The 25474-nt window shown below is 39.3% G+C and overlaps 1 protein-coding gene across 1 annotated transcript in view; it reads left to right on the forward strand.

Annotated features, from left to right (window-relative positions):
• The window catches only part of LOC139533376 (uncharacterized), a 59399-nt gene that overhangs the window by 7263 nt on the left and 26662 nt on the right, over positions 1-25474 (forward strand). Inside the window, exons 5-9 of the mRNA XM_071331422.1 lie at positions 17860-17916; positions 18146-18208; positions 22521-22553; positions 22646-22702; positions 23695-23724. Of these exons, the coding sequence (XP_071187523.1) occupies positions 17860-17916; positions 18146-18208; positions 22521-22553; positions 22646-22702; positions 23695-23724 (240 nt within the window). The remainder of the gene's footprint in view (positions 1-17859; positions 17917-18145; positions 18209-22520; positions 22554-22645; positions 22703-23694; positions 23725-25474) is intronic.

Here is a 25474-nt window from a genome sequence, read left to right on the forward strand (position 1 = left end):
TTATGTATAGACCCCTTTCTGTTATATATAGACCCCTTTCTGTTATTTATAGACCCCTTTCTGTTATATACAGACCCCTTTCTGTTATATACAGACCCCTTTCTGTTATATACAGACCCCTTTCTGTTATGTATAGACCCCTTTCTGTTATATATAGACCCCTTTCTGTCATAAAGACCCCTTTCTGTTATATACAGACCCCTTTCTGTTATATATAGACCCCTTTCTGTTATATATAGACCCCTTTCTGTTATATACAGACCCCTTTCTGTTATATACACACCCCTTTCTGTTATGTATAGACCCCTTTCTGTTATATATAGACCCCTTTCTGTTATATACAGACCCCTTTCTGTTATATACAGACCCCTTTCTGTTATATATAGACCCCTTTCTGTTATACACAGACCCCTTTCTGTTATATATAGACCCCTTTCTGTTATATACAGACCCCTTTCTGTTATATACAGACCCCTTTCTGTTATATACAGACCCCTTTCTGTTATGTATAGACCCCTTTCTGTTATATATAGACCCCTTTCTGTTATATACAGACCCCTTTCTGTTATATACAGACCCCTTTCTGTTATGTATAGACCCCTTTCTGTTATATACAGACCCCTTTATGTTATATACAGACCCCTTTCTGTTATATACAGACCCCTTTCTGTTATATATAGACCCCTTTCTGTTATATATAGACCCCTTTCTGTTATATACAGACCCCTTTCTGTTATATATAGACCCCTTTCTGTTATATACAGACCCCTTTCTGTTATATATAGACCCCTTTCTGTTATATACAGACCCCTTTCTGTTATATATAGACCCCTTTCTGTTATATATAGACCCCTTTCTGTTATGTATAGACCCCTTTCTGTTATATATAGACCCCTTTCTGTTATATACAGACCCCTTTCTGTTATAAAGACCCCTTTCTGTTATATATAGACCCCTTTCTGTTATGTATAGACCCCTTTCTCTTATATATAGACCCCTTTCTGTTATATATAGACCCCTTTCTGTTATATACAGACCCCTTTCTGTTATATACAGACCCCTTTCTGTTATATATAGACCCCTTTCTGTTATATACAGACCCCTTTCTGTTATGTATAGACCCCTTTCTGTTATATACAGACCACTTTCTGTTATATACAGACCCCTTTCTGTTATATACAGACCCCTTTCTGTTATATACAGACCCATTTCTGTTATATATAGACCCCTTTCTGTTATATATAGACCCCTTTCTGTTATACACAGACCCCTTTCTGTTAAATATAGACCCCTTTCTGTTATGTATAGACCCCTTTCTGTTATATATAGACCCCTTTCTGTTATATACAGACCCCTTTCTGTTAAATATAGACCCCTTTCTGTTATGTATAGACCCCTTTCTGTTATATACAGACCCCTTTCTGTTATATATAGACCCCTTTCTGTTATATACAGACCCCTTTCTGTTATATACAGACCCCTTTCTGTTATATACAGACCCCTTTCTGTTATATATAGACCCCTTTCTGTTATATACAGACCCCTTTCTGTTATATACAGACCCCTTTCTGTTATATATAGACCCCTTTCTGTTATATACAGACCCCTTTCTGTTATATACAGATCCCTTTCTGTTATATACAGACCCCTTTCTGTTATATATAGACCCCTTTCTGTTATATATAGACCCCTTTCTGTTATACACAGACCCCTTTCTGTTAAATATAGACCCCTTTCTGTTATGTATAGACCCCTTTCTGTTATATATAGACCCCTTTCTGTTATATACAGACCCCTTTCTGTTAAATATAGACCCCTTTCTGTTAAATATAGACCCCTTTCTGTTATGTATAGACCCCTTTCTGTTATATACAGACCCCTTTCTGTTATATACAGACCCCTTTCTGTTATATACAGACCCCTTTCTGTTATATACAGACCCCTTTCTGTTAAATATAGACCCCTTTCTGTTATGTATAGACCCCTTTCTGTTATATATAGACCCCTTTCTGTTATATATAGACCCCTTTCTGTTATATATAGACCCCTTTCTGTTATATACAGACCCCTTTCTGTTATATACAGACCCCTTTCTGTTATATATAGACCCCTTTCTGTTATATACAGACCCCTTTCTGTTATATATAGACCCCTTTCTGTTATATATAGACCCCTTTCTGTTATATACAGACCCCTTTCTGTTATATATAGACCCCTTTCTGTTATATACAGACCCCTTTCTGTTATGTATAGACCCCTTTCTGTTATATATAGACCCCTTTCTGTTATATACAGACCCCTTTCTGTTATGTATAGACCCCTTTCTGTTATATATAGACCCCTTTCTGTTATATACAGACCCCTTTCTGTTATGTATAGACCCCTTTCTGTTATATATAGACCCCTTTCTGTTATATATAGACCCCTTTCTGTTATATACAGACCCCTTTCTGTTATATACAGACCCCTTTCTGTTATATATAGACCCCTTTCTGTTATGTATAGACCCCTTTCTGTTATATATAGACCCCTTTCTGTTATATATAGACCCCTTTCTGTTATATATAGACCCCTTTCTGTTATATATAGACCCCTTTCTGTTATATATAGACCCCTTTCTGTTTAATATAGACCCCTTTCTGTTATATATAGACCCCTTTCTGTTATATATATTCCCCTTTCTGTTATATATAGACCCCTTTCTGCTATATATAGACCCCTTTCTGTTATATATAGACCCCTTTCTGTTATATATAGACCCCTTTCTGTTATATACAGACCCCTTTCTGTTATGTATAGACCCCTTTCTGTTATATATAGACCCCTTTCTGTTATATATAGACCCCTTTCTGTTATATACAGACCCCTTTCTGTTATGTATAGACCCCTTTCTGTTATATATAGACCCCTTTCTGTTATATATAGACCTCTTCCTGTTATATATAGACCCCTTTCTGTTATATATAGACCTCTTCCTGTTATATATAGACCCCTTTCTGTTATATATAGACCCCTTTCTGTTATATACAGACCCCTTTCTGTTATATACAGATCCCTTTCTGTTATATACAGACCCCTTTCTGTTATATATAGACCCCTTTCTGTTATATACAGACCCCTTTCTGTTATATATAGACCCCTTTCTGTTATATATAGACCCCTTTCTGTTATATACAGACCCCTTTCTGTTATGTATAGACCCCTTTCTGTTATATATAGACCCCTTTCTGTTATATACAGACCCCTTTCTGTTATATATAGACCCCTTTCTGTTATATATAGACCCCTTTCTGTTATATATAGACCCCTTTCTGTTATATATAGACCCCTTTCTGTTATATACAGACCCCTTTCTGTTATATATAGACCCCTTTCTGTTATATATAGACCCCTTTCTGTTATATACAGACCCCTTTCTGTTATATATAGACCCCTTTTTGTTATATATAGACCCCTTCTTGTTATAGATAGACCCCTTTCTGTTATATACAGACCCCTTTCTGTTATATATAGACCCCTTTCTGTTATATACAGACTCCTTTCTGTTATGTACAGACCCCTTTCTGTTATATACAGACCCCTTTCTGTTATATACAGACCCCTTTCTGTTATATATAGACCCCTTTTTGTTATATATAGACCCCTTCTTGTTATATATAGACCCCTTTCTGTTATATACAGACTCCTTTCTGTTATGTACAGACCCCTTTCTGTTATATATAGACCCCTTTCTGTTATATACAGACCCCTTTCTGTTATATATAGACCCCTTTTTGTTATATATAGACCCCTTCTTGTTATAGATAGACCCCTTTCTGTTATATACAGACCCCTTTCTGTTATATATAGACCCCTTTCTGTTATATACAGACCCCTTTCTCTTATATACAGACCCCTTTCTGTTATATATAGACCCCTTTCTGTTATATATAGACCCCTTCTTGTTATAGATAGACCCCTTTCTGTTATATACAGACCCCTTTCTGTTATATACAGACCCCTTTCTGTTATATACAGACCCCTTTCTCTTATATACAGACCCCTTTCTGTTATATAGAGACCCCTTTCTGTTATATACAGACCCCTTTCTGTTATATACATACCCCTTTCTGTTATATACAGACCCCTTTCTGTTATATATAGACCCCTTTTTGTTATATATAGACCCCTTCTTGTTATAGATAGACCCCTTTCTGTTATATACAGACCCCTTTCTGTTATATATAGACCCCTTTCTGTTATATATAGACCCCTTTCTGTTATATATAGACCCCTTTCTGTTATATACAGACTCCTTTCTGTTATGTACAGACCCCTTTCTGTTATATATAGACCCCTTTCTGTTATATATAGACCCCTTTCTGTTATATACAGACCCCTTTCTGTTATAAAGACCCCTTTCTGTTATATACAGACCCCTTTCTGTTATATACAGACCCCTTTCTGTTATATATAGACCCCTTTCTGTTATATATAGACCCCTTCTTGTTATAGATAGACCCCTTTCTGTTATATACAGACCCCTTTCTGTTATATATAGACCCCTTTCTGTTATATACAGACTCCTTTCTGTTATGTACAGACCCCTTTCTGTTATAAAGACCCCTTTCTGTTATATACAGACCCCTTTCTGTTATATACAGACCCCTTTCTGTTATATATAGACCACTTTCTGTTATATATAGACCCCTTCTTGTTATATATAGACCCCTTTCTGTTATATATAGACCCCTTTCTGTTATATATAGACCCCTTTCTGTTATATATAGACCCCTTTCTGTTATATATAGACCCCTTTCTGTTATATATAGACCCCTTTCTGTTAAATATAGACCCCTTTCTGTTATGTATAGACCCCTTTCTGTTATATATAGACCCCTTTCTGTTATGTATAGACCCCTTTCTGTTATATATAGACCCCTTTCTGTTATATATAGACCCCTTTCTGTTATATATAGACCCCTTTCTGTTATATATAGACCCCTTTCTGTTATATATAGACCCCTTTCTGTTATATATAGACCCCTTTCTGTTAAATATAGACCCCTTTCTGTTATGTATAGACCCCTTTCTGTTATATATAGACCCCTTTCTGTTATGTATAGACCCCTTTCTGTTATGTATAGACCCCTTTCTGTTATATATAGACCCCTTTCTGTTATATATAGACCCCTTTCTGTTATATATAGACCCCTTTCTGTTATATATAGACCCCTTTCTGTTATGTATAGACCCCTTTCTGTTATATACAGACCCCTTTCTGTTATATATAGACCCCTTTCTGTTATATACAGACCCCTTTCTGTTATATATAGACCCCTTTCTGTTATATATAGACCCCTTTCTGTTATGTATAGACCCCTTTCTGTTATATACAGACCCCTTTCTGTTATATAAAGACCCCTTTCTGTTATATACAGACCCCTTTCTGTTATATATAGACCCCTTTCTGTTATATATAGACCCCTTTCTGTTATATATAGACCCCTTTCTGTAATATATAGACCCCTTTCTGTTATGTATAGACCCCTTTCTGTTATATACAGACCCCTTTCTGTTATGTATAGACCCCTTTCTGTTATGTATAGACCCCTTTCTGTTATATACAGACCCCTTTCTGTTATGTATAGACCCCTTTCTGTTATATACAGACCCCTTTCTGTTATGTATAGACCCCTTTCTGTTATATATAGACCCCTTTCTGTTATATATAGACCCCTTTCTGTTATATACAGACCCCTTTCTGTTATATATAGACCCCTTTCTGTTATATATAGACCCCTTTCTGTTATATATAGACCCCTTTCTGTTATATACAGACCCCTTTCTGTTATATATAGACCCCTTTCTGTTATATACAGACCCCTTTCTGTTATATATAGACCCCTTTCTGTTATATACAGACCCCTTTCTGTTATATATAGACCCCTTTCTGTTATGTATAGACCCCTTTCTGTTATATACAGACCCCTTTCTGTTATATATAGACCCCTTTCTGTTATATATAGACCCCTTTCTGTTATGTATAGACCCCTTTCTGTTATATATAGACCCCTTTCTGTTATATACAGACCCCTTTCTGTTATATACAGACCCCTTTCTGTTATATATAGACCCCTTTCTGTTATGTATAGACCCCTTTCTGTTATATACAGACCCCTTTCTGTTATATATAGACCCCTTTCTGTTATATATAGACCCCTTTCTGTTATGTATAGACCCCTTTCTGTTATATATAGACCCCTTTCTGTTATAGATAGACCCCTTTCTGTTATATATAGACCCCTTTCTGTTATATACAGACCCCTTTCTGTTATATATAGACCCCTTTCTGTTATATATAGACCCCTTTCTGTTATATATAGACCCCTTTCTGTTATATACAGACCCCTTTCTGTTAAATATAGACCCCTTTCTGTTATGTATAGACCCCTTTCTGTTATATATAGACCCCTTTCTGTTATATACAGACCCCTTTCTCTTAAATATAGACCCCTTTCTGTTATATATAGACCCCTTTCTGTTATATACAGACCCCTTTCTGTTATATACAGACCCCTTTCTCTTAAATATAGACCCCTTTCTGTTATATATAGACCCCTTTCTGTTATATACAGACCCCTTTCTGTTATATATAGACCCCTTTCTGTTATATATAGACCCCTTTCTGTTATATACAGACCCCTTTCTGTTATATACAGACCCCTTTCTGTTATAAAGACCCCTTTCTGTTATATACAGACCCCTTTCTCTTAAATATAGACCCCTTTCTGTTATATATAGACCCCTTTCTGTTATATATAGACCCCTTTCTGTTATATACAGACCCCTTTCTGTTATATACAGACCCCTTTCTGTTATATATAGACCCCTTTCTGTTATATACAGACCCCTTTCTGTTATATATAGACCCCTTTCTGTTATATATAGACCCCTTTCTGTTATATATAGACCCCTTTCTGTTATGTATAGACCCCTTTCTGTTATATATAGACCCCTTTCTGTTATATATAGACCCCTTTCTGTTATATACAGACCCCTTTCTGTTATATACAGACCCCTTTCTGTTATATATAGACCCCTTTCTGTTATAGATAGACCCCTTTCTGTTATATATAGACCCCTTTCTGTTATATACAGACCCCTTTCTGTTATGTACAGACCCCTTTCTGTTATATATAGACCCCTTTCTGTTATGTATAGACCCCTTTCTGTTATATATAGACCCCTTTCTGTTATATATAGACCCCTTTCTGTTATATATAGACCCCTTTCTGTTATATATAGACCCCTTTCTGTTATATATAGACCCCTTTCTGTTATATACAGACCCCTTTCTGTTATATACAGACCCCTTTCTGTTATATATAGACCCCTTTCTGTTATGTATAGACCCCTTTCTGTTATATATAGACCCCTTTCTGTTATATACAGACCCCTTTCAGTTATATACAGACCCCTTTCTGTTATATACAGACCCCTTTCTGTTATATATAGACCCCTTTCTGTTATATATAGACCCCTTTCTGTTATATATAGACCCCTTTCTGTTATTTATAGACCCCTTTCTGTTATAAAGACCCCTTTCTGTTATATACAGACCCCTTTCTCTTAAATATAGACCCCTTTCTGTTATATATAGACCCCTTTCTGTTATATACAGACCCCTTTCTGTTATATATAGACCCCTTTCTGTTATATACAGACCCCTTTCTCTTATATACAGACCCCTTTCTGTTATATAGAGACCCCTTTCTGTTATATACAGACCCCTTTCTGTTATATACAGACCCCTTTCTGTTATATACAGACCCCTTTCTGTTATATATAGACCCCTTTCTGTTATATATAGACCCCTTTCTGTTATATATAGACCCCTTTCTGTTATATACAGACCCCTTTCTGTTATATATAGACCCCTTTCTGTTATATATAGACCCCTTTCTGTTATATATAGACCCCTTTCTGTTATATATAGACCCCTTTCTGTTATATACAGACCCTTTCTGTTATATATAGACCCCATTCTGTTATATATAGACCCCTTTCTGTTATAAAGACCCCTTTCTGTTATATACAGACCCCTTTCTCTTAAATATAGACCCCTTTCTGTTATATATAGACCCCTTTCTGTTATATACAGACCCCTTTCTGTTATATATAGACCCCTTTCTGTTATATACAGACCCCTTTCTGTTATATATAGACCCCTTTCTGTTATATATAGACCCCTTTCTGTTATATATAGACCCCTTTCTGTTATATACAGACCCCTTTCTGTTATATACAGACCCCTTTCTGTTATATACAGACCCCTTTCTGTTATATATAGACCCCTTTCTGTTATGTATAGACCCCTTTCTGTTATATATAGACCCCTTTCTGTTATATACAGACCCCTTTCAGTTATATACAGACCCCTTTCTGTTATATACAGACCCCTTTCTGTTATATATAGACCCCTTTCTGTTATATATAGACCCCTTTCTGTTATTTATAGACCCCTTTCTGTTATAAAGACCCCTTTCTGTTATATACAGACCCCTTTCTCTTAAATATAGACCCCTTTCTGTTATATATAGACCCCTTTCTGTTATATACAGACCCCTTTCTGTTATATATAGACCCCTTTCTGTTATATACAGACCCCTTTCTCTTATATACAGACCCCTTTCTGTTATATAGAGACCCCTTTCTGTTATATACAGACCCCTTTCTGTTATATACAGACCCCTTTCTGTTATATACAGACCCCTTTCTGTTATATATAGACCCCTTTCTGTTATATATAGACCCCTTTCTGTTATATATAGACCCCTTTCTGTTATATACAGACCCCTTTCTGTTATATATAGACCCCTTTCTGTTATATATAGACCCCTTTCTGTTATATATAGACCCCTTTCTGTTATATATAGACCCCTTTCTGTTATATACAGACCCTTTCTGTTATATATAGACCCCATTCTGTTATATATAGACCCCTTTCTGTTATAAAGACCCCTTTCTGTTATATACAGACCCCTTTCTCTTAAATATAGACCCCTTTCTGTTATATATAGACCCCTTTCTGTTATATACAGACCCCTTTCTGTTATATATAGACCCCTTTCTCTTATATACAGACCCCTTTCTGTTATATACAGACCCCTTTCTGTTATATATAGACCCCTTTCTGTTATATATAGACCCCTTTCTGTTATATATAGACCCCTTTCTGTTATATACAGACCCCTTTCTGTTATATATAGACCCCTTTCTGTTATATATAGACCCCTTTCTGTTATATATAGACCCCTTTCTGTTATATATAGACCCCTTTCTGTTATATACAGACCCTTTCTGTTATATATAGACCCCATTCTGTTATATATAGACCCCTTTCTGTTATAAAGACCCCTTTCTGTTATATACAGACCCCTTTCTCTTAAATATAGACCCCTTTCTGTTATATATAGACCCCTTTCTGTTATATACAGACCCCTTTCTGTTATATATAGACCCCTTTCTGTTATATACAGACCCCTTTCTGTTATATATAGACCCCTTTCTGTTATATATAGACCCCTTTCTGTTATATATAGACCCCTTTCTGTTATATACAGACCCCTTTCTGTTATATACAGACCCCTTTCTGTTATATACAGACCCCTTTCTGTTATATATAGACCCCTTTCTGTTATGTATAGACCCCTTTCTGTTATATATAGACCCCTTTCTGTTATATACAGACCCCTTTCAGTTATATACAGACCCCTTTCTGTTATATACAGACCCCTTTCTGTTATATATAGACCCCTTTCTGTTATATATAGACCCCTTTCTGTTATTTATAGACCCCTTTCTGTTATAAAGACCCCTTTCTGTTATATACAGACCCCTTTCTCTTAAATATAGACCCCTTTCTGTTATATATAGACCCCTTTCTGTTATATACAGACCCCTTTCTGTTATATATAGACCCCTTTCTGTTATATACAGACCCCTTTCTCTTATATACAGACCCCTTTCTGTTATATAGAGACCCCTTTCTGTTATATACAGACCCCTTTCTGTTATATACAGACCCCTTTCTGTTATATACAGACCCCTTTCTGTTATATATAGACCCCTTTCTGTTATATATAGACCCCTTTCTGTTATATATAGACCCCTTTCTGTTATATACAGACCCCTTTCTGTTATATATAGACCCCTTTCTGTTATATATAGACCCCTTTCTGTTATATATAGACCCCTTTCTGTTATATATAGACCCCTTTCTGTTATATACAGACCCTTTCTGTTATATATAGACCCCATTCTGTTATATATAGACCCCTTTCTGTTATAAAGACCCCTTTCTGTTATATACAGACCCCTTTCTCTTAAATATAGACCCCTTTCTGTTATATATAGACCCCTTTCTGTTATATACAGACCCCTTTCTGTTATATATAGACCCCTTTCTGTTATATACAGACCCCTTTCTCTTATATACAGACCCCTTTCTGTTATATAGAGACCCCTTTCTGTTATATACAGACCCCTTTCTGTTATATACAGACCCCTTTCTGTTATATATAGACCCCTTTCTGTTATATATAGACCCCTTTCTGTTATATATAGACCCCTTTCTGTTATATATAGACCCCTTTCTGTTATATATAGACCCCTTTCTGTTATATACAGACCCCTTTCTGTTATGTATAGACCCCTTTCTGTTATATATAGACCCCTTTCTGTTATATATAGACCCCTTTCTGTTATATATAGACCCCTTTCTGTTATATACAGACCCCTTTCTGTTAAATATAGACCCCGTTCTGTTATATATAGACCCCTTTCTGTTATAAAGACCACTTTCTGTTATATACAGACCCCTTTCTGTTATATATAGACCCCTTTCTGTTATAGATAGACCCCTTTCTGTTATATATAGACCCCTTTCTGTTATATACAGACCCCTTTCTGTTATGTACAGACCCCTTTCTGTTATATATAGACCCCTTTCTGTTATGTATAGACCCCTTTCTGTTATATATAGACCCCTTTCTGTTATATATAGACCCCTTTCTGTTATATATAGACCCCTTTCTGTTATATATAGACCCCTTTCTGTTATATACAGACCCCTTTCTGTTATATACAGACCCCTTTCTGTTATATACAGACCCCTTTCTGTTATATATAGACCCCTTTCTGTTATATATAGACCCCTTTCTGTTATATATAGACCCCTTTCTGTTATATATAGACCCCTTTCTGTTATATACAGACCCCTTTCTGTTAAATATAGACCCCGTTCTGTTATATATAGACCCCTTTCTGTTATAAAGACCACTTTCTGTTATATACAGACCCCTTTCTGTTATATATAGACCCCTTTCTGTTATAGATAGACCCCTTTCTGTTATATATAGACCCCTTTCTGTTATATACAGACCCCTTTCTGTTATGTACAGACCCCTTTCTGTTATATATAGACCCCTTTCTGTTATGTATAGACCCCTTTCTGTTATATATAGACCCCTTTCTGTTATATATAGACCCCTTTCTGTTATATATAGACCCCTTTCTGTTATATATAGACCCCTTTCTGTTATATACAGACCCCTTTCTGTTATATACAGACCCCTTTCTGTTATATACAGACCCCTTTCTGTTATATATAGACCCCTTTCTGTTATGTATAGACCCCTTTCTGTTATATATAGACCCCTTTCTGTTATATACAGACCCCTTTCAGTTATATACAGACCCCTTTCTGTTATATACAGACCCCTTTCTGTTATATATAGACCCCTTTCTGTTATATATAGACCCCTTTCTGTTATATATAGACCCCTTTCTGTTATATATAGACCCCTTTCTGTTATAAAGACCCCTTTCTGTTATATACAGACCCCTTTCTCTTAAATATAGACCCCTTTCTGTTATATATAGACCCCTTTCTGTTATATATAGACCCCTTTCTGTTATATATAGACCCTTTTCTGTTATATACAGACCCCTTTCTCTTATATACAGACCCCTTTCTGTTATATAGAGACCCCTTTCTGTTATATACAGACCCCTTTCTGTTATATACAGACCCCTTTCTGTTATATACAGACCCCTTTCTGTTATATATAGACCCCTTTCTGTTATATATAGACCCCTTTCTGTTATATATAGACCCCTTTCTGTTATATACAGACCCCTTTCTGTTATATATAGACCCCTTTCTGTTATATATAGACCCCTTTCTGTTATATATAGACCCCTTTCTGTTATATATAGACCCCTTTCTGTTATATACAGACCCCTTTCTGTTATATATAGACCCCTTTCTGTTATATATAGACCCCTTTCTGTTATAAAGACCCCTTTCTGTTATATACAGACCCCTTTCTCTTAAATATAGACCCCTTTCTGTTATATATAGACCCCTTTCTGTTATATACAGACCCCTTTCTGTTATATATAGACCCCTTTCTGTTATATACAGACCCCTTTCTCTTATATACAGACCCCTTTCTGTTATATAGAGACCCCTTTCTGTTATATACAGACCCCTTTCTGTTATATACAGACCCCTTTCTGTTATATATAGACCCCTTTCTGTTATATATAGACCCCTTTCTGTTATATATAGACCCCTTTCTGTTATATATAGACCCCTTTCTGTTATATATAGACCCCTTTCTGTTATATACAGACCCCTTTCTGTTATGTATAGACCCCTTTATGTTATATATAGACCCCTTTCTGTTATATATAGACCCCTTTCTGTTATATATAGACCCCTTTCTGTTATATATAGACCCCTTTCTGTTATATATAGACCCCTTTCTGTTATATACAGACCCCTTTCTGTTAAATATAGACCCCTTTCTGTTATATATAGACCCCTTTCTGTTATAAAGACCCCTTTCTGTTATATACAGACCCCTTTCTGTTATATATAGACCCCTTTCTGTTATATACAGACCCCTTTCTGTTATATACAGACCCCTTTCTGTTATATACAGACCCCTTTCTGTTATATATAGACCCCTTTCTGTCTTTGCAAACATTTGCACGCAAATTGGTGGCAGAAGAGTTCTCATAGACCACCAGCAAAAAAAATACTTTACATGTTGCTTATGAGTACTTTACATGTTGCTTATGAGTACTTTACATGTTGCTTATGAGTACTTTACATGTTGCTTATGAGTACTTTACATGTTGCTTATGAGTACTTTACATGTTGCTTATGAGTACTTTACATGTTGCTTATGAGTACTTTACATGTTGCTTATGAGTACTTTACATGTTGCTTATGAGTACTTTAGGATTTTAATTGGATTTTCAGGCTTGTGTGAATGTCCTGCTTAATATGATGTTTGTTATCATCAAAAGAATAAGCTGTATACATTACACACCTAAAACCAGTAAAATGGCTCTTTAACTATGTTTTGCTACAGCCAATGACGTTAGCATTCTAGCTAACAACCGCTCCATCCAAAATAGTTGTTTTCCAAAAATCACAACCAATTATAATCTTAGCGACTGTTCAAGCAACAGTCAAAACCACATTGTAACCGTCTGAACCCCCCCCCCCCCCAAGAAGTTATTTTGTTTAGAAGTAATAAAAATGTTTATCTAGGCTATGTTGAATGGCAAACAGATGGAGATGACTTTCTTCCTGCTGCCAAAAGTTGCAAGCATCCGTTCGTGACGTTAGACTGTTGTGTAAAAATAACAACAGGGCCCTATAGAGCCCTGTCATTATGGAGAGAGTTATGTTACTTAGGGGGAAAATAACATTTAGCTTTAAAAAACATTGTCTCTACTCTTACTAAAGCTCTCATTTGACTCTAATGTATATATACTGTGTATATTTACTATATATATATATTCATATGTATGTATGAATAGTGAGTAAATAGTATTTCTGTTGGCTATTGGTTGCTTTCCAATATACAGGGCATTTGGAAAGTATTCAGACTCCCTGACTTTTTCCGTAATTTGTTACGTTACGGCCTTATTCGAAAATGATAAAACATTTTGTTTCCGCTCATCAATCTACACACAATACCCTATAATTACAAAGCAAAAACAGGTTCTTAAAATGTTTTGGAAAAATAAAATAAAAAAATGATTTGACATTTCCATAAGTATTCAGACCCTTTACTCAGTACGTTGTTGAAGTATTCAGACCCTTTACTCAGTACTTTGTTGAAGTATTCAGACCCTTTACTCAGTACTTTGTTGAAGTATTCAGACCCTTTACTCAGTACTTTGTTGAAGTATTCAGAGCCTTTACCCAGTACTTTGTTGAAGTATTCAGACCCTTTACTCAGTACTTTGTTGAAGTATTCAGACCCTTTACTCAGTACTTTGTTGAAGTATTCAGACCCTTTACTCAGTACTTTGTTGAAGTATTCAGACCCTTTACTCAGTACTTTGTTGAAGTATTCTGACCCTTTACTCAGTACTTTGTTGAAGTATTCAGAGCCTTTACCCAGTACTTTGTTGAAGTATTCAGACCCTTTACTCAGTACTTTGTTGAAGTATTCAGACCCTTTACCCAGTACTTTGTTGAAGTATTCAGACCCTTTACTCAGTACTTTGTTGAAGTATTCAGACCCTTTACTCTGTACTTTGTTGAAGTATTCAGACCCTTTACTCAGTACTTTGTTGAAGTATTCAGACCCTTTACTCAGTACTTTGTTGAAGTATTCAGACCCTTTACTCAGTACTTTGTTGAAGCACCTTAGGCAGTGATTACAGCCTTGAGTCTTCTTGGGTATGATGCTACAAGCTTGACACACCTGTATTTGGGGAGTTTCTCCCATTCTTCTCTGCATATCCTCTCAAGCTCTGCCAGGTTGGATGGGGAGCGTCGCTGCACAGCTATTTTCAGGTCTCTCCAGAGATGTTAGATCTGGTTCAAGGCTGGGCTCTGGCTGGGCCACTCAATGACATTCAGAGACTTGTCCTAAAGCCACTCCTGTGTTGTCTTGGCTGTGTGCTTAGGGTCGTTGTCCTGTTGGAAGGTGAACCTTTGCCCCTGTCTGAGGTCCTGAGTGATCTGGAGCAGGTTTTCATAAAGGATCTCTCTGTACTTTACTCTGTTCATCTTTCCCTCGATCCTAACTAGTCTCCCAGTCCCTGCCACTGAAAAACATCCCCACAGCATGATGCTGCCACCCCCATGCTTCACCGTAGGGATCGCGCCAGGTTTCCTCCAAACATGACGCTTGGCGTTCAGGCCAAAGAGTTCAATCTTGGTTTCATCAGACCAGAACATCTTGTTTCTCATGGTCTGAGAGTCCTTTAGGTGCCTTTTGGCAAGTCCAAGTGGGCTTTCATGTGCCTTTTACTGAGGAGTGGCTTCCGTCTGGCCACTCTACCATAAAGGCCTGATTGGTGGAGTGCTGCAGAGATGGTTGTCCTTCTGGAAGGTTCTCCCATCTCCACAAAGGAACTCTGGAGCTGTCAGTGAGCATCGGGTTATTGGTCACCTCCCTGACCAAGGTCCTTCTCCCCCGATTGTTCAGTTTGGCCAGGCGGGCCAGCTCTAGGAAGAGTCTTGGTGGTTCCAAACTTCTTCCATTTAAGAATGATGGAGGCCACTGTGTTATTGGGGACCTTCAATGCTGCAGAAATGTTTTGGTACCCTTCCCCAGATCTGTGCCTCGACACAATCCTGTCTCGAAGCTCTACGGACATTTCCTTCAACCTCATGGCTTGGTTTTTGCTCTGACATTCACTGTCAATTGTGGGACCTTATATAGACAGCTGTGTGCCTTTCCAAATCATGTCCAATCAATTGAATTTACCACAGGTGGACTCCAATCAAGTTGTAGAAACATCTCAAGGATGATCAATGGAAACAGGATGCACCTGAGCTCAATTTTGAATCTCATAGCAAAGGGTCTGTAAAATTTGTACAAATTTCAAAAAACCTGTTTTGCTTTGTCATTTTGGGGTATTGTGTGTAGATTGATGAGGGGAAGAAATAATTTAATCAATTTTAGATTAAGGCTGTAATGTAACAAAATGTGGAAAAGGGGAAGGAGTCTGAATACTTTATGCACTGTATAACCCATTTTATTTTAAATTTTGAATTTAATGTATTATCTTATGCTGTTCTTGTCTAGTACTGTTGTGTACTTTGTCATGTATTTGTTTGTTTTATGTGGACCCCAGGAAGAGCAGCTGCTGCATGTTCAGTAGTTAATGGGGATCCTAATCAACTAAACTAGGGAAAGGGGGATACCTAGTCACTTATACAACTGAAATGTTTCTTCCCCATTTAACCCAAACCCTCTGAATCAGAGAGGTGCGGGGGGGGGGGGGGGGGGGCCTTAATCGACGGCGCCCTGGGAACAGTGGGTTAACTGCCTTGCTCAGGGCCCGGGGAACAGTGGGTTAACTGCCTTGTTCAGGGCCCGGGGAACAGTGGGTTAACTGCCTTGCTCAGGGCCCAGGGAACAGTGGGTTAACTGCCTTGCTCAGGGCCCGATGGAACAGTGGGATTAACTGCCTTGTTCAGGGCCCGGGGAACAGTGGGTTAACTGCCTTGTTCAGGGCCCGGGGAACAGTGGGTTAACTGCCTTGTTCAGGGCCCGGGGAACAGTGGGTTAACTGCCTTGTTCAGGGCCCGGGGAACAGTGGGTTAACTGCCTTGCTCAGGGCCCGGGGGAACAGTGGGTTAACTGCCTTGCTCAGGGCCCGGGGGAACAGTGGGTTAACTGCCTTGCTCAGGGCCCGGAGAACAGTGGGTTAACTGCCTTGCTCAGGGCCCAGGGAACAGTGGGTTAACTGCCTTGTTCAGGGGCAGAACGACAGATTTTTACCTTGTCAGCTAGGGGATTCGATCCAGCAAACTAAACTCTAATGTAATCTCTTATATACAATCTGGTTACATTTTCCCTTAAATGTGTTTCTCGTTAGGCACATTCACACCTTAGCCCATGGCTAGGAACCTCTTGTTCACACTTGCACATTATTAAGTGGGCTAGCACCAAACCATGGCTTAGAGCCTCCTTAGTTAACAAATGCTTGTGTGAACACAGGCTAAGCTAGCACAGGGCTAAGATAGCACAGGGCTAAGCTAGCACAAGGCTAAGATAGCACAGGGCTAAGCTATCACAGGGCTAAGATAGCACAGGGCTAAGCTAGCACAGGGCTAAGATAGCACAGGCTAAGCTAGCACAGGGCTAAGATAGCACAGGGCTAAGCTAGCACAGGGCTAAGATAGCACAGGGCTAAACTAGCACAGGGATAAGAACTATGCAGTGTGAAAAGGTCTTTTCAGAGCTGCCTGCTAACAGGTCCATATAGGGAAGCTAACGTTGCTATGAGGAGATTGCCATGGCTAACAGCTAGCTGGATAATGGCTCATACTGTTAGTTTCTAAGCTAGCGGACTTTCATAAACTAATGAAAACACAACATAACAATACATTTACCGACTCTGATAATAATATTCTCTCACATCTGGTGCTTGGACACTCGTCTCACTTGAAACAATTATTTAATGAATGGCGATTCTATTCCAGTGTCTATGACTTGAGGATCTAACGGTTACTGAGAAGAGAAGGTAGAACATTAAAACAGGCGCCCTCTGGTGGCTAAACTAGCATGACACCCTTTTCAGATTCATTAGGAAAACATACATTTACATTTACATTTAAGTCATTTAGCAGACGCTCTTATCCAGAGCGACTTACATAAACTCTAACTCCTCGGAATAACATAAAATAATCAAATATATTCATGTGTGTGTGTGTGTGTGTGTGTGTGTGTGTGTGTGTGTGTGTGTGTGTGTGTGTGTGTGTGTGTGTGTGTGTGTGTGTGTGTGTGTGTGTGTGTGTGTGTGTGTGTGTGTGTGTGTGTATTATTTTAGTCTGAACAGGTTGTTCAGTATGGCACCTTGGACCGGTTTCCCCTACCGAGAGAGATGGTGAGTTTCACCTCTCCTATCCTACTAACTAACTGAATTCCTTGTTGTGTGTGACTGAATCTGATAACTGCATATGTGTGTGTGTGTGTGTGTGTGTGTGTGTGTGTGTGTGTGTGTGTGTGTGTGTGTGTGTGTGTGTGTGTGTGTGTGTGTGTGTGTGTGTGTGTGTGTGTGTGTGTGTGTGTGTGTGTGTGTGTGTGTGTGTGTGTGTGTGTGTGTGTTGAACCAGGTTCCTCAGGTCTCTCAGACAGATGTTCTGGATCAGATGATCCCTACACAGCTCATACCTCAGGTCAGTGGAGCTAGTACCTCAGGTAGACCAGGTGAATAGAGCTAGTACCTCAGGTAGACCAGGTGAATAGAGCTAGTACCTCAGGTAGACCAGGTGAATAGAGCTAGTACCTCAGGTAGACCAGGTGAATAGAGCTAGTACCTCAGGTAGACCAGGTGAATAGAGCTAGTACCTCAGGTAGACCAGGTGAATAGAGCTAGTACCTCAGGTAGACCAGGTGATTAGAGCTAGTACCTCAGGTAGACCAGGTGAATAGAGCTAGTACCTCAGGTAGACCAGGTGAATAGAGCTAGTACCTCAGGTAGACCAGGTGAATAGAGCTAATACCTCAGGTAGACCAAGTGAATAGAGCTAGTACCTCAGGTAGACCAGGTGAATAGAGCTAGTACCTCAGGTAGACCAGGTGAATAGAGCTAGTACCTCAGGTAGACCAGGTCAGTAGAGCTAGTACCTCAGGTAGACCAGGTGAATAGAGCTAGTACCTCAGGTAGACCAGGTGAATAGAGCTAGTACCTCAGGTAGACCAGGTCAGTAGAGCTAGTACCTCAGGTAGACCAGGTGAATAGAGCTAGTACCTCAGGTAGACCAGGTGAATAGAGCTAGTACCTCAGGTAGACCAGGTGAATAGAGCTAGTACCTCAGGTAGACCAGGTGACTAGTTGAACTAGATGACCAGGTAGATCAGGTGACTATTTGAACTAGATTTCCAGGTGACTAGTTGAACTAGATAACCAGGTAGACCAGGTGACTAGTAGAACTAGATGACCAGGTGACTAGTTGAACTAGATAACCAGGTAGACCAGGTGACTAGTAGAACTAGATGACCAGGTGACTAGTTGATCTAGATGACCAGGTAGACCAGGTGGCTAGTAGAATTAGATGACCAGGTGACTAGTTGAACTGGATAACCAGGTAGACCAGGTGACTAGTAGAACTAGATGACCAGGTGACTAGTTGAACTGGATAACCAGGTAGACCAGGTGACTAGTAGAACTAGATGACCAGGTAGACCAGGTGACTAGTTGAACTAGATGTCCAGGTGACTAGTTGAACTAGATGACCAGGTAGACCAGGTGACTAGTTGAACTAGATGACCAGGTAGACCAGGTGACTAGTAGAACTAGATGACCAGGTGACTAGTTGAACTAGATAACCAGGTAGACCAGGTGACTAGTAGAACTAGATGACCAGGTGGACCAGGTGACTAGTTGAACTAGATGACCAGGTGACTAGTTGAACTAGATGACCAGGTAGACCAGGTGACTAGTTGAACAAGATGACCAGGTGGACCAGGTGACTAGTTGAACTAGATGACCAGGTGACTAGTTGAACTAGATGACCAGGTAGACCAGGTGACTAGTTGAACAAGATGACCAGGTGGACCAGGTGACTAGTTGAACTAGATGACCAGGTGACTAGTTGAAGTAGATGACCAGGTAGACCAGGTGACTAGTTGAACAAGATGACCAGGTGGACCAGGTGACTAGTTGAACTAGATGACCAGGTAGACCAGGTGACTAGTTGAACAAGATGACCAGGTGGACCAGGTGACTAGTTGAACTAGATGACCAGGTGACTAGTTGAACAAGATGACCAGATAGACCAGGTGACTAGTTGAACTAGATGACCAGGGGGACCAGGTGACTAGTTGAACAAGATGACCAGGTAGACCAGGTGACTAGTTGAACAAGATGACCAGGTAGACCAGGTGACTAGTTGAACAAGATGACCAGGTGACTAGTTGAACTAGATGACCAGGTAGACCAGGTGACTAGTTGAACAAGATGACCAGGTAGACCAGGTGACTAGTTGAACAAGATGACCAGGTGGACCAGGTGACTAGTTGAACTAGATGACCAGGTAGACCAGGTGACTATTTGAACAAGATGACCAGGTAGACCAGGTGACTAGTTGAACAAGATGACCAGGTAGACCAGGTGACTAGTTGAACAAGATGACCAGGTAGACCAGGTGACTAGTTGAACAAGATGACCAGGTGACTAGTTGAACTATATGACCAGGTAGACCAGGTGACTAGTTGAACAAGATGACCAGGTAGACCAGGTGACTAGTTGAACAAGATGACCAGGTAGACCAGGTGACTAGTTGAACAAGATGACCAGGTGACTAGTTGAACAAGATGACCAGGTAGACTAGGTGACTAGTTGAACAAGATGGCCATGTAGACCAGGTGACTAGTTGAACAAGATGACCAGGTAGACCAGGTGACTAGTTGAACAAGATGACCAGGTAGACCAGGTGACTAGTTGAACTAGATGACCAGGTAGACCAGGTGACTAGTTGAACAAGATGACCAGGTAGACCAGGTGACTAGTTGAACAAGATGACCAGGTAGACCAGGTGACTAGTTGAACAAGATGACCAGGTAGACCAGGTGACTAGTTGAACAAGATGACCAGGTAGACCAGGTGACTAGTTGAACAAGATGACCAGGTAGACCAGGTGACTAGTTGAACAAGATGACCAGGTAGACCAGGTGACTAGTTGAACAAGATGACCAGGTGACTAGTTGAACAAGATGACCAGGTGACTAGTTGAACAAGATGACCAGGTAGACCAGGTGACTAGTTGAACAAGATGACCAGGTAGACCAGGTGACTAGTTGAACAAGATGACCAGGTGACTAGTTGAACTAGATGACCAGGTAGACCAGGTGACTAGTTGAACAAGATGACCAGATAGACCAGGTGACTAGTTGAACAAGATGACCAGGTAGACCAGGTGACTAGTTGAACAAGATGACCAGGTAGACCAGGTGACTAGTTGAACAAGATGACCAGGTGACTAGTTGAACAAGATGACCAGGTAGACCAGGTGACTAGTTGAACAAGATGACCAGGTAGACCAGGTGACTAGTTGAACAAGATGACCAGGTAGACCAGGTGACTAGTTGAACTAGATGACCAGGTAGACCAGGTGACTAGTTGAACTAGATGACCAGGTAGACCAGGTGACTATTTGAACTAGATGACCAGGTAGACCAGGTGACTAGTTGAACAAGATGACCAGGTAGACCAGGTGACTAGTTGAACAAGATGACCAGGTAGACCAGGTGACTAGTTAAACTAGATGACCAGGTAGACCAGGTGACTAGTTGAACTAGATGACCAGGTAGACCAGGTGACTAGTTGAACTAGATGACCAGGTAGACCAGGTGACTAGTTGAACTAGATGACCAGGTAGACCAGGTGACTAGTTGAACTAGATGACCAGGTAGACCAGGTGACTAGTTGAACAAGATGACCAGGTAGACCAGGTGACTAGTTGAACAAGATGACCAGGTAGACCAGGTGACTAGTTGAACTAGATGACCAGGTGACTAGTTGAACTAGATGACCAGGTAGACCAGGTGACTAGTTGAACTAGATGACCAGGTAGACCAGGTGACTAGTTGAACTAGATGACCAGGTAGACCAGGTGACTAGTTGAACAAGATGACCAGGTGACTAGTTGAACTAGATGACCAGGTGACTAGTTGAACTAGATGACCAGGTGACTAGTTGAACTAGATGACCAGGTGACTAGTTGAACTAGATGACCAGGTGACTAGTTGAACTAGATGACCAGGTGACTAGTTGAACTAGATGACCAGGTGACTAGTTGAACTAGATGACCAGGTGACTAGTTGAACTAGATGACCAGGTGACTAGTTGAACTAGATGACCAGGTGACTAGTTGAACTAGATGACCAGGTAGACCAGGTGACTAGTTGAACTAGATGACCAGGTGACTAGTTGAACTAGATGACCAGGTAGACCAGGTGACTAGTTGAACTAGATGACCAGGTGACTAGTTGAACTAGATGACCAGGTAGACCAGGTGACTAGTTGAACTAGATGACCAGGTGACTAGTTGAACTAGATGACCAGGTGACTAGTTGAACTAGATGACCAGGTGACTAGTTGAACTAGATGACCAGGTGACTAGTTGAACTAGATGACCAGGTAGACCAGGTGACTAGTTGAACTAGATGACCAGGTGACTAGTTTAACTAGATGACCAGGTAGACCAGGTGACTAGTTGAACAAGATGACCAGGTGACTAGTTGAACTAGATGACCAGGTGACTAGTTGAACAAGATGACCAGGTAGACCAGGTGACTAGTTGAACAAGATGACCAGGTAGACCAGGTGACTAGTAGAACAAGATGACCAGGTGACTAGTTGAACAAGATGACCAGGTAGACCAGGTGACTAGTAGAACAAGATGACCAGGTGACTAGTTGATCTAGATGACCAGGTAAACTAACAGACTGTCTTCACTGGTTGTGTTCTCCTGCTCACCTCAACAGGTTCCTGTACTACCACAGCTGCTATGGAACCAGGTACAACACACACACCCCTGGAACTCCTGTGGAGTTATTCAGTTTAGGGTGTAAATGTATTTACCTGTGTTCTGTTGGTCTGTCATCCTCAGACCCAGGCCACGAGTTCCTCTGAGTCCCAGAGCTCTGACCAGAGCCACTCATCAGAGGTGAGTGAGAGTGAGAGTGAGAGTGTGAGAGTGAGAGTGAGAGTGAGAGTGAGAGAGAGAAAGAGAGAGAGAGAGAGAGAGAGAGAGAGTACAGAGTACAGAGTCAGTGGGCATTGCTATTGAGAAAGGCCGCCGTAGGCAGACATGGCTCTCAAGAGAAGACAGGCTATGTGCAGACTGCCCATAAAATGAGGTGGAAACTGGAGCTGCACTTCCTAACCTCCTACCCAATGTATGACCATATTAGAGACACATATTTCCCTCAGATTACACAGATCCACAAAGAATTTGAAAACAAACCCAATTTTGATAAACAGAAAAACCACAGTGTGCCATCACAGCAGCAAGATGTGTGACCTGTTGCCTCAAGAAAAGGGGCAACCAGTGAAGAACAAACACCATTGTAAATACAACCCATATTTATCTGCTTACTCATCTTCACCTACTATTCATACCACAACTAGTTATTAAAACACATTAATGATAACATAACATTTTATTGATTTATTTCATTTTTAATGAACCTTTATGAGTGCAATGTTTACTTTTAAAACATTTATATTTGTTAAAGTCTTCTTTTTTTTTCACTCACTTAACTATACTGTTTATTCCACTTGCTTTGACAATGTAAACATGTTTCCCATGCCAATAAAGCCCCTTTGAAATGAATTGTTAGGAAGAAAAAGAGATACACAGAGAAAGAGATGAGAGAGATAAAGAGAGACGAGAGAGAGAGAGAAGAGAGAGAGAGAGAGAGAAAGAGAGAGAGAGAAGAGAGAGAAGAGAGAGAAGAGAGAGTAGAGCGAGAGAGTAGAGAGAGAGAGAGAGAGAGAGAGAAAGAGAGAGAGAGAAGAGAGAGAAGAGAGAGAAGAGAGAGAGGAGAGAGTAGAGCGAGAGAGTAGAGAGAGAGAGAGAGAGAGAGAGAGAGAGAGAGAGAGAGAGAGAGATATATACTGTGTATATATATAGTGTTATGTGTCTGTGTGTTCCAGAGCTCACCAGAGGACACATCAGAAGACACGGTGAGAACAACAATAATGAATCCTATGTTATACAGGACCTTCACAATTTATTCACACTTTTTAAAAACATTTTATTACGTTAAAGCCTGAATTTAAAATGAATTACGTTGTGATTTTGTGTCACTGATCTACCCCTTAATGTCAAAGCGGAATTATGTTTTTAGGAACGTTTACAAATGGAAAAAAAATAAAAATATGAAATGTCTTGAGTCAGTAAGTATTCAACCCTTTTGTTTTGGCAATAAAAGTAAAAATGTAAAATAAAAGTAAAAATGTAAAATAAAAGTAAAAATTCAGGAGTAAAAATGAACTTAATAAGTTGCAATAATATAATAATAATAATAATAATAATAATAATATGAATAATAATAACAATAATAATAATAATAATAATAACAATAATATTAATAATAATATTAATAATAATAACAATAATAATAATATTAATATTTCACCAGATGTATAACTGTGAAGCGTCCGCTTAGCGGTTCCACTCACTACCAAATATGGTGATGAGAGGAAAGCCCAGTGGCCGGCAGTGGAAGGAGATGGGTTTTGGCCGACATTCTGCATATTTTCTCATCGATAAAACATTTGATCTCAATACAGTGTTCTGTTCCCAAAACTACAATCTGTTACGAACAGAGTGGACTAAGTTGTGTAGACTTTAGCCGTTGCAAAGTTTTCTTTAAAGCGCGTTGTTTAGGAGTGCAAAGGCGAATTGAGTTATTGCACACGCGCACTATAAAAGATTCAAAGACCAGGGAGGTTTTCCAAAGAAGGGCACCTGTTGGTAGATGGGTAAAAACAAACAAAAAACACTAAATATCCCTTTGAGCATGGTGCAGTTATTAATTACACTTAGAATGGTGCATCAATACACTGACTACAAAACTACAGGCGTCCTTCCTATCTCAGTTGCCAGAGAGGAAGGAAACCGCTCAGGGATTTCACTGTGTTCTTGGGGACCTTCAATGCTACATTTTTTGGTACCCTTCCCCCAGATCTGTGCCTCGACACAATCCTGTCTCGGAGCTCTACAGACAATTCCTTCGATCTCATGTCTTGGTTTTTGCTTTTCGCATGAAATAACACATATGGAATCACGTAGTAACCAAAAAAAGTGTTAAACAAATTTATTTAATTCTTAATGCGTTTCAGCCAATCAGTCGGGTTGTGACAAGGTCAAGTACAGAAGATAGCCCTATTTGGTAAAAGCCCAAGTCCATATTATGGTAAGAACAGCTCAAATAAGCAAAGAGAAATGACAGTCCATCATTACTTTAAAACATGATGGTCAGTCAATACGAAAAAAATTCAAGAACTTTGAAAGTTTCTTCAAGTGCAATCGCAAAAACCATCAAGCGCTATGATGAAACTGGCTCTCATGAGGACCGCAACAGGAAAGGAAGACCCAGAGTTACCTCTGCTGCAGAGGATAAGTTCATTAGAGTTACCAGCCTTGCAGCACAAATAAATTCAAGTAACAGACACATCTCAACATCAACTGTTCAGATGAGACTGTGTGAATCAGGCCTTCGTGGTTGAATTGCTGCAAACAAACCACCACTAAAGGACACCAACAAGAAGAAGAGACTTGCTTGGGCCAAGAAACACAAGCAATGGACATTAGACCAGTGGAAATCTGTCCTTTGGTCTGATGAGTCCAAATTTGAGTTTTTGGTTCCAACCGCCATGTCTTTGTCAGATGCAGAGTAGATGAATGGATGATCTCCGCATGTGTGGTTCC

This window comes from Salvelinus alpinus, chromosome 11 (genome assembly GCF_045679555.1).
Source record: "Salvelinus alpinus chromosome 11, SLU_Salpinus.1, whole genome shotgun sequence".
Lineage (NCBI taxonomy): Eukaryota > Metazoa > Chordata > Actinopteri > Salmoniformes > Salmonidae > Salvelinus > Salvelinus alpinus.